The sequence below is a fragment of the Dasypus novemcinctus genome, chromosome 5, assembly GCF_030445035.2.
Source record: "Dasypus novemcinctus isolate mDasNov1 chromosome 5, mDasNov1.1.hap2, whole genome shotgun sequence".
NCBI classification, from domain to species: Eukaryota; Metazoa; Chordata; class Mammalia; order Cingulata; family Dasypodidae; genus Dasypus; species Dasypus novemcinctus.
Window position 1 is genome coordinate 52,697,889 of NC_080677.1, and position 16,673 is coordinate 52,714,561.

Genomic DNA, 16,673 nt, shown 5'->3' on the forward strand with positions numbered 1-16,673 from the left:
CTCCCTTATTACCTTACCCTGAGGCCCAGGAATCATTTATCGTATCCTTCAGGTCAATGGATGCAGACCTTCTAAAGAGATTGCATCCCACTTGCCATCAGCAGAAACCAGAGTTACAGTCATCAGAATCAAGTCTGTGTTTGCCAACCTTATATCCCCATTTGATGAGGAGCTCCTCAAGAACAGGAACTGCATTTAATAGAACTACTAAACTTCAGTAGCACTAACAGCAATTTTATGCCCACTCCAGTTACTCAAAGAGCTCTTCCCAGGGAAGCAGGAAGAACTCTGCTTTAAAGTGAAAAACAACCAAGTGACTTCCTTCAAAAACAATTTTTTAATGAGACTAATTCTCCTCCTGCTCCATCATGTATACATACCCCCACACACAAACTCACACACACACCTAGATTTACATAATAGTCCAGTGATTAAAAGCACTTTTTGCCACCTTGTACCAGCTACTCACATTCTCAATACTTAAATTTCTCCATCTATAAAGTGGTGTTTTATAATGATATCAATAAGATGGACCTATTAATAAATATTGACATATTAATGACATTAATAGTACCTTACTGATATTTATAGTGCTTATCTCATAGGGTTGCTAAGAGAACTAAATGGAAGAAATATCCTTGCCAAAGTCCTGGCATGATGCTTGGCTCAGGGCATAAACACCAGAACATTTTCTCCATTGTCATCATTCCCACACCTTACTAACTCTGATGTCAAATCCAAGACATAAAATAGTGTTCCTGTGTAGGAACTTTTCTTGGGTACCCAGGGCAATGCCTTTGAAGAAACCATACTGGCAAGGCATATGGAGACCTATAGAAGATATTTTGAGTGGCATATGAGAGGAAAAATTCTTAAAAGCATGGTTCTCATTCCACTGAACTATTTTATTTAGCACATATGAGGGGTTAATATGCTGCCCCATCCAGACATTCAACTAAAAGGAAATTCAGTGGAGAGAAGTAGCCTGTGCTTCCTGGAGAAAGTCTCTGGACTTGAAAACCCAATAGGTTGTAAGTTTTCATTACACTGTGTGCAACTTTTAAGAGAATTTCAAGCATTAAAAGAAAAGTAATTAAAATCAAATATTGCTCCAAATTTAATATTTTAAATCAGGTGTTAATAAATATCCATAGTATTTGCCACCTGATATTCAAACAACACCAGGATTCTCACCTCAATTAGCAATCTGTATTTGGCTATGGTGACTTTTCTCTCCAATTCCATAAACAGCTTGCTAGTTGCTATTGGCATAGCTACTTTCTTCTGGCTTTAATCACAATGGGTACTATCCACATTAAACGCATATGGCTTTCCAGGCAGCATTGGGCAATTGTACAGCTATCAACTAAAGAGGAAAATAAAAGGTAGGACGGTCACCGGGTAGAATTAGCCCTGTGTGTAATCCCTATAAGGGCTGTGCTCCCAGCACATGGGGATCGAGTCCAGAAACCTTTCTCTCTACAGGGTAAGAATACTTTTTGTCTCTACTAGTTCACCATTGCCATATGCCAAGCATTTTTCTAAGCTCTTTATAAGACATTAACTCAGTTAATCATCAATAAAAATTCTATGATATAGAAAGTACTATTAGCCTCTTTTTACAGATAAAGAAACTCAGAGTCTGAAAGGTTACAAAGTTTGCCAAAGTCACTTGATTAGCAAAATACTTTACCATTATTTCTCTTCCCCTCTTTTCTCCTAACCAGCCTTTTTCAGTGCTGCTTACCTTAAAGCTGAAGTGAGAGATCTGAGAGAAAGGGAGATCTGGGGATGACTGGAAAAGGGCTTGTTCTCTCATGTGACCAGGGCCTCATGTGAGCCACCAAGTCACTTTCCCCTTAACACTCCTGTTTCTACCATGACTTCAATGCTGACCCTTGGAGAGTGCCATGACATTATCCTCCTGGCTGGTAGTTGGGTTCTGGTCTTTGGGAGAATATCAACCATCCTTTAGATATTAGCATTTGCTTTTCAAGCCTCTCAGTCTTTTCACCATTTGTTCAAGGTATACAGGGGGAAAAAATTCATCTATCTGGGAGATGTGCAAATGCATCTGGCTAAATACAAATTACAGCCATTCTAACTGTGAAGGATTTCTATCAAGAATGCAAGGCAGGATCAAACATCTCAGACCAAAACATTCACTTTTCATGCTTCTACACTTCAAAACATCTATTCAGCTTGAGATCAGAGCTGCAGGTCCAAAAGGGGTAGCTCAGATCATATGTCCTAAAATCAGATCTGCACTAGTTTGATCATGGCTGCTAGAAAATGTGGCTGCCTCTTTGGTGCAAATGTTCATAATTCTGCCTTGTTAAACTGAAAGGAATAAGACTGAAAATCTAAAATGAGGCACTCACCATTCAATACTTTATTTCTTGTGAAAGAGGCAAAAACTCTGCCATGTTCTACAAAATCTCCAAATCAATAGCAATTATGTTTCAAATCAAGACCAGAGAAATACTACACTGACCATACATCAATAGCTTCCTTTCTTACGAAGTGGTTTGCACCTTTTTCAGAATTTAACTCATCAAAACAATAAATAATGATGCCCTGGTGCAAGAAACTGTATCACAAATAATGACAAAAGATCTGTGAGTAAAGGTATTTTTTTTTCAATTTGATAAATTTTGTGGGACAGCCCTTTACCAAAGCTGTTCCAAAAATAAATCACACCTCAAATCTACAAAAAAGATTTTAGAATTAAACCCAGGATTAATTATGGCATTTTCATTGAGAACGCAAACTCCAGAATTTTTCCATCAAGTATTAGACAGCATCTGATGTGTACATGGGCAGTTGCTAAGTCAGTCATTGTTTCTTGTGTAGAGATAATGTTAACACCAGTGCATTGACAATTTTTGCAAGAAAAAAAGAGTGTGACTATTCTATATACCCTTGGAGGAGAATGGGATAAAAAATAAAGGTTTTGAAAACGTCACCCTGGTTTTTGACTGTGTATAATTGTCAGTCCAATAATGCAAGAGGAAAAAAATAGTTTCACTTTCCTAATAAAAATGCACAGTAAAGAAAAATGAAATCCATAGTGAGACTTATGGCATTTCTTAGAAATCCATAAACCAAATAATGAATAAATGAGAAAATGTAGTTTTTAATAATATGTTTGGAGGAAGAAAAGAAAAAAGAGCTCTATTTTTTTCCATATTTTGCCTAACACTTATGGAAAACATGGAGAGGTTTGTTTTTAATGACTATATTCATAAAGTCTAATTTTTATGAAGTTTGCTGCTAAAATCAAAACCTGTATCCATGTACTTCTTCCAAATGCTTATATCAACAGTAAATGACTCTGTAACATTGATCATTTTTAAACAAAATAACACAACAGTATTGGAGGATTTTTTTTTTCTTTCGCATTTGTGACTTCTTAGTGATCCATGGATCTCTTTGTAACCTGGTAAATCAATAAATACATCTTTATTAAAATTTTGTTTGCCTTGGAATCTTATAATCAGTTTCAAAACTGATCAAGTAGGTAAAAGAAGCAGTAGCCTTTTGAAAAGACGATCACTGAACAAAGATGGACAATAAATTTCCATCACATAGTCAAACTTACTCAAAACAATCGGATATTTCACAGAACCATTTACAACTGTTGATTGCACAGCAAATCTGACTTTATATTCTTCCTATTTTAAATAGATGCAATATTTTACAAGACCTTCAAACAGTAAGAGATTGTGAATGTAAAGCAGTCCATTAATTTTATATAAGCTGTTTTATATACTTGTAGGCCTCTAATAACAGTCAGCTACAAGGTTACAGGGAGAATCAGCTTCTAAAGTTCAGTTGCAAAGGTTGAAGTATATACACAAGACTAAAATCCCAGCTATCATGCCACTAGCTCCTCTTTACCAAAATATTTGCTTTCTATAACTGAAAATACTGATATAAACAGGCCAACTTGCAGTCAGCTACCAGATTTCTATCAAGAAAATGGTACTGTCAAACCCAAATTGGAATTTCAAAGTCAACAGCTTATAAAGACAAAAGAATTTCTCACAATCATTTTTCATGGAATCCTGCAAAAAGGTACCGATGTGTATCCTGCTTTGCTCTGCTCTGTGTGTCTGTGTGTTTAATCAGTAAATGTGGAAAGCTCTTCCAAGCCAGGAAATATTTTCCTAGCCTGTCTCTCATAATTTTTCTAACAATAACCTATATTAGAGAAGGAAAGGGGAAGCCAGGCCTCTTTTCATTTAGTAGGTAATTTTTTAAGTTTGTTAAAATTCCTGCCAATTCACAACATGGTGTCTTTCAGTTGGCTCTGAAGGCCCTTTGCTTTGCCTGTAAATCTGTGAACTGTGGTGAGTTTGGGACAAGGAGAAGTGAAAAAATGCAAGGATCAGCAGCTGTTTCCAGCTAGCTCTTTTTGCTCAGCTTCCTGTATCATACTGCAATGTTACCATGCTAAGCCTAGTGTGCATTCCCGCTGAGTGGTTTAGCTTGGGCTTTTGTTCTTCTAAGTTAGTACAAACTAATAAATGTCTTTTGTGCTTTATTGGGATCTCTCCTTTAAAAAGCATGTCTGTGGGGCCTGGGCTCACAGAGATATTCCTTGAGACCTGAGAAAAGTAAATTAAAAGGACATTTCCGTTAATATCAAAGCAGGCTTATTACTTCAATATGAGCACTTCCTTAATTTTCTTTTCTCAGCATGTTACATAAATATAAATAAAAAGGTTCTCCACTGGATATATGTTACATATATCTCACAGAGTTTAATTACAAAGCTTCTTAAATTGAAGGTGGTGGGAGGAAATGATGCCAGTAGATCACACAGTCCTAGTACTGTGTTGGCTAGCATCTCTGACAGCAAGGAAACAAAGACATTGAGGTAATCCCAATACATCAGCAAAGGATGGGCTCTGAGGAACAAGAAAACCCCCGGGGGGGGGGGGGGCAGGATATTCTGTTATTCGCCAATTCCCTGGAAGCCCACAATTTTTAATTTTGTTCTCGTTAATGTTATAATAATTATGATAATTTTACTGCAATGAAAGAGAATTACGTTTTTTTTAAAGTGCCATCATCTTTTCTGCAGAGATTGACCGCTATGGTAAGGGAGGGGCCATGCCAAATGAACAACAGATGCTCACAAATATACACACACGCTCACACGCAAGCACCTCAGTTAAGCGTCAGAGCTCTGGCACTGCAGGGAACAGTGAAGACCCTTGTACAAGAATACAGTACAAATTTCACCACCAGAGGCATCAGGCAAGTTCTGAGAGTGAGAAAGATTGCGCCAGGAAGTGCGGGCTGCTGAAGGGAGGGAAAATGGAAAAAGGCTGCGCAGTCCAGTAGCAGTTCCCTGGACAGTCCTGTGATTTATGGCGGGGGGAGGTGGGGCGCAGCCCCAGTCCGGGAAAATGCAGCGGGCTGGCCCGAAGGCAAAGGGCCGGAATCTCGCCCGAATGAGGAAGAAGGCCAGTCTCCCGGGTCTTCGAGAGTAACCGGAAAGCTTTGCGCCCAAACCTTCCCCTCCCAGCCAATTGCCGACCCCAGTTCGCCTTCAGATTCGTTCACTTCTGGCGGGCTTGCCTTTCTCGGAGCAGGCTGCTCCTACAGTTGAGGGGGCACCATCCTCCTTATCTCTGTTCCAACACTACCGCGAGTGTTTGAGGAATCGAGGTGTCCTGAAAGGACTGACTCTAACGCTGAAACCGCAGAACTTCCCAGCCAACCTTCGCCTTTGACACAGAGAACCCCTAGCGCCAACGCTCGGTACTCTTGGATTATTTCTGGACCAAATCAGCTGTGTAACCGCCGCGCCGCGGAGGAGGAGCCACGCACCTTTTAAGTGACCGCAGTGTCGGCTCCAAAGAGTTCAGACAGGCCCCGCGTGGGTGTGCGACCAGGGCCTGGCAAGGGCGGGGGAGGGAGGGGGAATGTGTGTGAGTGTCTGTGTTTTGTGGTAGCTGTTTTTTGGTTTGGTTTTTGGTAAGTAAATAAGGAGATATTTACCCCACCCCACCCCCACCCGGGTTTAATGATGATAGATTCCACGCTGCCTCAGGCCGCACGCCCCGGGGAGCCTAACCACGGAAAATAATGAGGCTGCCTCCCCATTCGTCTGCATTAAAGGCGAGCCAGGCACTTCGATAGCAAATATATCGATTCCCTGGCCGGGGCCGCGGTTTGTCCTGCTCCCGTGAATAATTACTGGTCCTTTAGAAATTCATAATAATTAGGACTTCTCCCCATCCTCCCCCACACACGACCCCGCGCGTCGTCTTTTAAAAGCGCCTGATCCTGGAGGGCGTCTGGGTGGCTATGACCGCGTTCCCGGCAGGTGGGAAATGGGGCCGGAATCATTTCTCACAGCTTAGTTTTACTTTTGCGGCAAAGCTGGTGCCCCTCTTTGTGCCTCGGTTTCCTTGCCTGTTAAATGAAGCTTTTACATTGCTAAGGGCACTTTCAGCGCTACTGAGTTCGTGTTTCTGTTTGGGGGGGAGGAGTCGATTTAATCACCTGTGAGTAATTGGGAGCAGGGGAGACGACGGGGGAAGGAAGGATTCGCTCTCTCTGGATAATCTCTGTGGTCATCATGTGACGCCGCAATCGCCCCGGGGTGGGGGTGTGGGAGGGTAGATGTGGCAAATGAGGCCTTGTGACCTTAGGACACACTGGGGACAAAGGCAATCAGAACTTGATGGTACCGAAAGACTGGGAAGGGGAGAGCGGTCGCTACAAACGCGACTCCGCGGTGGAGAGACGTCTGCAGAAACCACAAGCTCAAACTCAACTTCAAGAGGCACCACCAATCCGCGCGGCTGCGGGAGGGAGGGAGGCCGAGCCGCGGGAGCCGGGCGGGGCGGAGCCTGTGGCTCTGTCCATGGTGCTGAGGAATTGTTCTCTGGGCCTGGGCTTGCCGCGCAACCGACACCTTTCCATTCAACCTTGGTGCCCTGGCTTCCCTCCGGAAACGTGCCGCTGTCCTCCCTGCTGGCGCAGGGGCGTCGGAGCTCGCTGGCGTTGACGAAAGGCTCCCCAGAAGCAACACTTTAGTGTCAAGGCTTGGTGTCTTCGTCCCGCCGCGAAAATGGGGCATCTGTGCTTTCATAAACCTGCCGGGATTTACCCGAGGACACCTGAGGCTAAAAGGAGACAGTGGCAATGAAGCTCGCAGCTGTGGCGGCAACGACGTGGACTGGGAAACTTTCCCTGGCCCTGAACATTTCGCGAATTCGGCCAGAAGACTGGGTTTCTGAGTTGAGGGTATGAAATCTACGTCAAAGAAAGTTTCTCCCTCCTAATTGTAGAAGACGACTAAAAAAGGTCTTTAAAGCCAGTGGGTGGTGAAGGGGTCTAGGACAGAGGATGCGATGTGTAAGCAGGACGTTCCCTGCGTCCGGTGGGGCGAGGGTGCCCGGCCACCCAGGGCGCCTTTCACCCTCGCTACCTCAGGTCCTCGAGGTCAGAATCCTTTAGGGCCGCGGGGCTGATGGGCGAGGCCCGAGGCAGATTCAGTCCAAACGCGCAGTAGCGACTGCCAGGCAGTTTCTAAGGAAACACTCGGTTTTGCTCAGCAGCAATTTGTCTTACTGTGAGAGTAAGAAACAGCACAGGAAAAGTCTCTGGGTCCTCCATTCTCATGCAGATGAAGCAATGCGCTCAGGCTGCGGCCTAAGAGTCCTTCTCCCCATCGTATTTCCGGCTTGAGCAAATAAAATACACTCATTTTTTAAAAGTAAATGGGGCGGAGGAGCCTTTGCCAGAATCGCGGCAGGCGAAGCACGTGATTGCGCTTTCGATGCTCCTGGGACCCCATGCAGGACTTCATTCCAACGTCCTAACGGGGCGCCATCTCGCTCTCCACTATCAGGACCCCCTAACGACACACCGGAAGAACTTTCTATGATAATGGGACTTCTCTCCGTCCCACCCCCAACCCCACCAGCCCCCACCTCCGTAGTAAATAAAATATACTAGGGAAGCTGTTTACAGAGGCGGTAATTAGATTTCCAGCCCGCAGCAGAGAAGCAGTGCGCGCATCAGAAGTTTAAACAACAGCCAGCAACCCGCGGGGGGAGACAGCAAACTTGGAATATGTGCAGACGCGCTCCTGGGCGAGCGGAGAGGCGTGAAGGAGCCGCCAATATATATCATCTCAATAAAAAGCCGCTCTTGGAAAGCTTGCATAGTAATTGAGACCGGCGCTCTTTCCTGATCTGGGTTGGCATTTCCTCATCTTGAGCTGACAGAGCCAACTCAGGAAATTGCTGGTAATATTCATCTGGGGAGCACTTTCATTAAACGTAATTCATTCGACTTTCACAATAAATTGAGTGACATCCTTACAGCGGAACCTTTTTATCCTTGATTAAGTGCTTGCCAAGCTTTGGTTTCCCGCTTTATTGTCACATTCCTTCAAGCGGAGTCGTCAACATGCCAATCGGCGGCAGAAAAATGCGCGCACAGTATTTACCAAGCTCCGGGAGGGGTTAGTGCTGACATGGAGAAAAAGAGCCGGTCTAGAGTTGACTAGCGGGTAAATTACGACTGCAACTTCCTGCAAACACGCGGCGGGACCAGATAAATGATTGCGAGCGGAATTTAGGGGGAGACTAGGGCGCAGACCTACCCTGAGACCCAACTGCGCCAGGAAGCCGCTGACCTCACCGCAAGCTGCCGGCCAACGCGCCTGCCTTCCTTTATTAAAATGGCAAAGACTATTAAGGTCTTAAAATGAGATCTGAAGCTCCTAGACGACGTGGTTGCCCTTAGGGAACTTTCCTGAATCGAATCAAAGCTAGGAGCTTTCTTTAAAAAAAAAAAATCAGAAAGACTACACACCTCCAACTCCCCACTTGACAGCGGGCAAACTTTCACAGCTTCCATCAGTTTAACCTGGGGACAGAGGAGCGCAAGAAGAGTGCTAGTCCTCATTCCGGGGTTCCCTTTTGACACAATATCAACGCTGCCCCAGCCGAATTCACTGAGGACTCTTCGACCCCGAATTCCAGGAGAACCTGAGAGGCACCTTGATAATTCAGAACTGGGAGAAACGGGGAGGGCTTCTCTTTTTCCGTGTGTGGCCCCTTCTCCCCCACCCACCCCATTCCACTCCTCATCCCCTATAAAATCAAAGGAGCCCAAGACAGAAAATTGCTTATTTGAAAAAGCAATACCCAAATGCTTTCATCACACAAATGCCCTTTTGAAAATATTGTCGACGGTGGTTATTACCTGGACAATGCTGTCAATTTCTGTAGTCTGCAGAAAATCTTCCTTCAGATAGAAAAGTAGGACATTGGGCACCTATCTCAAAAACATCAACCAATTTCCCTGCCACCCAATATATTTTTCACCCAGACAACATTTTCATTTAGTGGGAAATGGTCGTCAACAATTCAAAGCCAAATAGAAATCAGCTTTGCACAAAGAGGAGCCAGGAACTTAATGGCTTTTCCTGAAAATACCCATCAGATAGAGCTGGATCAAATCTGGTTCTCTCTTTCTCATACTTATGACAGATTCCCGAAGCTATCACTACAAGGCCCCAGACCACGATAATCCTCCTGGGGCCCCTTCAAAGCACTCCCCTACTATGCAAGGGGTTGTTTTCCCAGTCATTGGACAGCTGAATGTTTCAGGAGTATGCCCAGTATAGTAGCAATTTTTTGGTCTGAAAGAGCCAGGGCTTATTTCCGGCATTGTGCTGCTAGGACATGGCCCTTCCAAAAATCTAGGTTTACTCCCATATCAGGAAGGCTAGTCTGGGGATAAGGGTTAGGAAATACTGTGTATTCAGTGGAGTTAGAGAACTTTGAGAGCTGCCTCCAAGAACTGGTCTTAATAGAGAACATATATTAGCCACCATAAGGTAGTTTTGTGTTTTATTCCTTTCAGGAATAAGCCCACATTGATTAAAATTTTCAGTGGGCTGTTGACTTAATTTCCAAAAGCGGGGAAGTACACATACCTAATCCACAGGATAGATATTGGTTGTCTCTCTCCCTCTCTGCTTTTCCCCAGCTTCCATATTCCATTAAAAAAATCACTTTCACAGTGAGTGGAATTCACCTAAATGACATCTAACAGTGCAGAGGTAGTGTTCCCATGGATATATTCATCACCCCTTAATCTGTAGTAAAACAATGGGTATAGAGTTCACATTTTTTAGAATACCCTAAATTTGAGGTGATAGATGGTTTGAACTGTTATTTAAGCAAAAGGTTCAAAAAGAATTTTCATTTCTCACCCACCTTGGTTTAAGAAAAAGCAAGCAAATCATTAACTATTTCAATTCTTAGCAGAATTGGTGGGATCTTACTTGAAGGTCAAGGACCCCTCTCTTATTTGAATAGTGCTGTGAACGAGTGACTGCCCGCAATAACAACATTCAAACCCTCCTCAGATTCTCTAGACTGAATTTCTGAGCAGCATTTCTGTTGACATGTCCAGGGAGTGCTTATTAGACCCTTCTACTCTGAGAATTGCTACAGATGAGCTCACGAATAGAATAAGGCTTCATGGTCACATTCTGGGAGCTGCTCTTCCTATATCCTGGCCCATCCTTCAGTTGGACCATCAGAGAATAACTCAAGTTAGGATTCCCATTCTTCACAGCCAGAAACCACCTTTCCCTATTTTATCCAGTGCGTGTTTCAATTGAGTTCAAATGCTATAGTCCTGTTACCCCATTATATCATACTGAAAAATATCCTGGGATTGGCCCAGATCTGACAGAAGAATAAAGATTTTTAACAAGCATTATTAAGCCTTAGACTTCTACTGAATTCAGATTTTAAATTTTCAGTACACAGCACTCAATAAATAGGAGATTTTCTTGCTTTTATTTTTAAAAGACAGCTTCCCACTCCCTCTATTTATGGTAGGAGTTAATCCAGTGGTGATTTTCTAATATTCTAGCTAATGTGCTTCAGTAGGTAACTTTGAGGACACATTTCTAATGAGCTTCCCATTGCAGGGCTAAAATAAACTCTTAGTTTTTGAACAAGGACAGACCCCATCTCTCTACAAGCATAAAGAGACTCCAAGTCTTCAACCTAGAACATGCATTCAAGGGACACTAGGCCAAGAAACATACTTTGAGAACATTCACCCAAATACAGGCAGGAAATTGTGGCTTAAATATGGAGCATTGATCTGCTGGTAGATTGTTTTTCTTCCCAATTTGAGAGTATTTAAGGTATTTCTCTAGAAGCAAGAGCCTCAATATTTCTGTATAGAGACACTTAAGCAAATCTTGTACCTGGTCATAATGTGGCCATTAACTCCTTGGGAAATCAAAACTGGGACTCCAGGGACATAAAGGGGAAGGTCCACTGAGATATCAGTTTGGAGTCAAGGCATAAATAAAGAGAAAGCCCCAGTTATTTAACTCGTGCTGTGAGCTCATAAAGACAAAAAAAAAAAAAAATCACTCATTAAACTCCTTCTCTGGCTTATGTCAATTGAAGGGGAAAAAATAAAATAAAATAATGGTTTTGCCACCCCTGCCTTCTTGAAGTAAACTTGAAGCAGCTCCTGACAACCAGCATGCATCTACTGCAGATTTTTGCCAAGAGATGGGATGTTCTGGGGTGTAGCTACAAATAAATGATGAATTCCGTTACTGTGTCTGGTGGTTAGTGAAATGGATATAGAAAAAGCCTTGACCACTTCTTGGTCTGTCTCATTGCCCTAGAGCTTTAATCAAGGCTCTGTTCTTTACAAGCCTAAAACCATCCTTATGTGACTGCCCAATTTACCCTTTAAAATTCATTTCCATGGTAAAAGTCAGCTTTCTGACTCCAGGAAAAACAGCTCTGGGTTCTACTGGCAAATAACCATGGAATTCCAATCCCTGGAAACACTAGCTGCCACCCGCCTTTTGTTTTTTAGGTGCATGTGGTTTCTAATCACCATCACACAAAACAACTTTGGGAGAGAAAAAGAACGGACTTCTAAATCGCCTTCTCTATTTTATTGTTCACATTTCGTATTGTTTTGAGTGAAATTGGAAAAATTGTCTCCTTTCTCTGTATTGCCAAAAGGCATTCAGGTAATGAAGTCTGTAACTAAACGGTAATTGAATCAGCATAATTTGCACACTGAATGGTTTTCAAATGCTCCCAGTTTACAATTAAAGGAGAATTAATGCGCTTGTTGTTGAGAACGCAGCGCATTAGAATAAATCCAGCACTGTTGTTGTAATGAGTGGAAAACGGTTTAACTGCCAACAAACACATTTAAAATTTAACACAACTGTATTGATTTCACTTCTGCTTTTGATAGATTATTTTCCAGGCTATCGAAATACTTGCTTCAAGCAATAAACTGCACCACAGCCACGAGCCCTTGCACTGCATATGAGTACAGCCCAAGGACGTGAGTACAGTCTTAAGGTTCAGGTCAAGTATAAAGGTAGGCAGACAAAAGGGGCAGGCAAGTTAAGATGGTCAAGGGAACCGTTAGTAAAAATTCCCCTGTGTCGCTTTCACTTCGAGCTCCCCGTCTCTCAATAAACAATTTCTGTACTTCCTCTGGCCAAACTTTCTGCCCTCCATCTCTGGGCTCTCAATGTCAGTGGTTTTACTGGACACAGGTGGGAGGGAAAATGATTGAAGATGGGAAATAGGAAGGATAGCTTTTGCATTCCATCTGCGTTCCACCCGGGGAAGGCACAGACTTTGGTCACGCAGTCAGAGAGGCTGTTCTTTTGGATTGGCTGCCCTGGCTTTCACCTGTTTACCCCAAGGTGTCCTGTGGGCGAGGACACTGACGCGCAGCGCCCTCTGGCGTCCACGACTGCCACGATCAGGCAGTAAAGGTGCAAAGACAAACTTTGAGGGTTCTTTGAATTGAAAACTAAATCTCATTGAATACACACACACACGTATTCACGCACATATACATACACACCCACTCACATACACAGAGTCCACACAATTCACAGCCCTGAATTCACATGCACCAAGGCAACAGCTGGGAAACACAATTGCAGGAATGGCGACACTTTTTCTCTCAGGCTTGTGGGTTCTGATGCCCTTGGGATTGAAGAACGCCACGGCCGCCCCCCAACTCTCGTCTACCCGCCACAAGAGAGCTCAAGCTACCCCAGCGCTCCTTGCCTTTGGGCAAAACACACGCAACCCTCTGTGCTCCGGCTGCCCAGGAGTGGACTATGAGCACCCAGTGCAACCTCACCAGTAGGGCGCGAGTGTTCCCGACGCTCCCCACAGCCAGACCCTAGAAACCGCATTCTCCTCCATGGTTCGGCGGGGAACCCCAGTTCCCAATTCACCGCTACCACAACAAGGAGCTTCGCCCCGGAGCCGAGACCCAACAGTGTGCGAAGTCCAGACCCCGAGAAACTCCGCTCCCGGAGGAGGCGACGGCGGCTTTGCTTCAGCTTCTCTCCCCGGAGACAAGGCCTTCCCACTTCCTAACAAGGGGCTGGGCACAGGAGCCGGGGTTTGATTATTTGGTGGAAAGGGGAGGTTGAATGAAGAGATGCCAGTTTCCCGGAGTGTCTGTAACTCACTCTAACTGATTGCTTGTCGTGCTCCTATCATTAAACGTATCCTGTCTTGTACCCTATAACTTGAAGAAAGTTACTCGCACTTCTTACTGTGCCAGTCTCCAAACTGGGAGAGTGGATGGATGGATTCATTTTCAAAGTCAAGATCAGAGCAGATTCGTGGTCCCCACACCCCGTTTTCCGTGAATGAACTACTGAAAGTTCAATACCCCCCACCCTTTCCTTTTGCCTTCTCTTCAAAAAGCATCCCCTCTCACTACCTCCTCGGTTTCTGGGTGTCTGGGACGCCCTAGCCGCTGTTCAGTATCCCGCGCTGGAGCGAAGAGACTGGAGCAGAAATGGGGGTGGGAACCCTGGAAAATCCCGCAGCGATCTGAAGACCAGCTTGCCAAAGTTGTTCCAGCATAGTCACTTGGAACTCTGCTCTCGCGGAATTGGCGGCCTTACCCTCCTCAGCATGTCCCGGGTTGCCCGGGTGGGACTGCGGGGGCGCGGGACAGTTGGCGACTTACCAAATAGACGGTGGGCTGCAGGAGGAGAAGCACGTACCAGCACGCAGCCTGCATCCTCCCGCGTCTCAAACTTCCCCGGCGGTGCCTTCGCTGAGTCTTTGTTCCTTCAAAAACATAGATCCACCTGACATCCACTTTACAGAGCAAGGAGCGCTCTCAGCAGCCTAGACACAAATGAAATTAGACATCCCATGACCACGCGGGCAAGGGGAGGCTTCGCGAACCACGGGAAAACAGGGTCGAGGAAGGGTCGGGTGTTCAAAATACACGGGAAAGGGTTGGGAAACAATTGAAAAACGAGTAAATCCAGCGTCTGGAACAAGCGAGCGCGCGGTCGGTGGGCACGAGGGCAGAAGAGTGACGGGCTCTCTGCGCCTTGAGCTCCTGGGCACGAGTTCCCGAGCGGCGGCGGCGGCGGCGGAGGGCACACAGAGCCGCGCAGACGGGTTCAGAGCCCGAGCGTCTCTGGCAGCGACACCTGCCCTAGTGTTTGATGGCCGGGCGGCTCGGACTAAAGGCGGCGGCTGGTCCTTCGCCAACCCTGGCAGCGCTCACACACGTACACACCGAGAGAGAGAGAGAGAGAGAGAGAGAGAGAGAGAGAGAGACTGGGCAAGGGGGTGCGGGGAGGAGAAAGAGTAGGTAGAGCTGACCAGGATTAGGCTTTGGGTTTCTCCACAGATCGGTGGGGGCGGGGTGGGGAAACAGGATGCAATTTGCATACAGGAAAGCGGGTTCAGTTTACTTGTCAAGTTCCTATACAGAGATACCTACGCACACGCACGTACACCTCTGGTACTACTTTTTCCGAGCCGTGGGGCGCAGCCAGTCGCTAACTTCTAGAGTGGAAGCCTGCCTGGAGCTGTGAGGGTCACCAGCCAGAAGCGTTCTGTCCCCCAACCAGAGCTCCACCCCGCTGCCCCTTCCTCGCACCCATCGCCTCTGCCCAAGGCGAATGGGTACTTACCGCATAGGAATGGGGTCGAATCCGGAGAGCAGGTCCGGTTCTGGACAGGGTCCATGGAGGAGTTACTCGGGCCTGGCGTCGCCCGCGCCCCGGACTCGCCGCCCCTGGAGCTGGGTCTCCATGCTCGGGAACCCGCCGGCCGGGCTGCCGGGCCAGTCTCGGTAGAGACGGCGTCCCAGTGCCCGGGTCACGCTCAGGATTGGTTCCGCGGGAACCTAGGCTTGGCACAGTTGGATTCACGGTGCAGAAAACTTAAGGGGCAAGAGAGGGAGGGGGGAGTAAGGAGGAAAGACAGGGAGAAAGAGGGAGGGACGCAGGGAGAGAGGCGAACGCGCCCAGTTGCTGCTCGGCACCGACCGGGGCTGCCAGCTCCGGGACGAATAGTCCAGAACTCCCGGCTTCCCACGGCTACCAAAGGATGATGGAGATGATTTAGGGAGAAAAGAATGGGCAAGTCCTCGGAACTTGAACTTCAGAGACAAGACACTGGTCTTCCGGAAGAAAGCAAGCCACACGGCAGGCGCGGGCCGTCCGAGTTTCTGAGGAGAGGGGTGACGAGAACGGGGAGGCTGCGGGCGCACGGGGCAGCTGCGCTTCCACTCGCGAAGCTGGGGAGCCCCGAAGCGGCTCTCAAGCCCAGTCTGGTGCGCTGTCCGTGGTCCAGCCCGACCACCGGGGGACGCTCTGGAGCTAACTGAGGTTCGGAGCGCCTCAGTGGTGGTGGTTTCTCAGCAGGGCCGTGACTCGGCGCGACACCCTCCCCGACACGGGGATTTACATTGGCGAAAGACTCCTCAAAGACTGATTAATACCCTGTGTAAATAGATCGCGCTCGCGGGCTCTCGGCGGGCCGGGCGGGCCGGGCGAGTTGGCTCCCGCCGAGACTCTGGCGGCTGCACCGCCCCCTCCCCGGGGTGGGGGGCGTGGCGCGGCTGGCAGCCGGGCGGCGCGTCGGGAGGGGACGCGCGCAGAAGGGTGTGGAGCGAGCGGCGGGCAGCCGGGGGCGACGCCGACCTGTGGCTGCGAGGCCCGACGCTGGGCTGCTGCGGACCTCCGGCCGCCGAGAGGACTGGGCGACCTTGCGCGCCCGACTCTGCCGAGGGCTGGACGGAACAGAGGAGGAGCTGGGCGAGAGGGGGAGGGCTTCCCCGCCGCCTCCTCCCTCTCTCCAGACCCCTCCTGCTCAACCAGTCTCCCGGTCTGGCCGTCTCCGCTCTGACTCTTGCTGTCTTCTCCCTCTCTCTTCCCTGCTGTCTCTGTCTCTGTTTCGTCCTCTCGCCTTCTCCCTCTCCCTTTCTCTTCCCCTCCCTCCCTCCCTCTCTGCTTCTACCACACACACACACTTTCTCCCTGTCCTTTCTCTGCCTTTCATGTAGTCCGTTTCTTTGTCAGCCTCTTTCTGCCTATCTCCAACTCAGGGTCTCAGGATTTTTGACTCTCCGCCTCTGGAAAGCTGTGTCTCTGCCTCAAAGCCTGTTTGTGGGTTGTTGGGTTTTTTTTTTTTTTCCTTCTTCTCCTCCCCTTCACCCTCCTCCGAACCCAACCCTCAGCCCAGCTTTGCTGGGATCCCGAGAGATCCGGGAATGTCCTTTTTGGTGCCCGCGGGGCCGCGAGCGCCTCCTCAGGGTGCCGGGACTCGGGCCGCAAGTCCGAGCGC

The 16,673-nt window shown here is 47.1% G+C and overlaps 1 protein-coding gene across 1 annotated transcript in view; it reads right to left on the reverse strand.

The window, feature by feature from the left end:
• NXPH1 (neurexophilin 1) overlaps window positions 1-16,247 on the reverse strand; it is a 316,416-nt gene extending 300,169 nt beyond the window's left edge. The window contains exons 1-2 of the mRNA XM_004474004.4: window positions 15,017-16,247; window positions 14,050-14,213 (exon numbers count right to left, since the gene is read on the reverse strand). Of these exons, the coding sequence (XP_004474061.1) occupies window positions 14,050-14,103 (54 nt within the window). The 5' untranslated portion in view covers window positions 14,104-14,213; window positions 15,017-16,247. The remainder of the gene's footprint in view (window positions 1-14,049; window positions 14,214-15,016) is intronic.
• Between the last annotated feature and the right edge of the window lie 426 nt (window positions 16,248-16,673).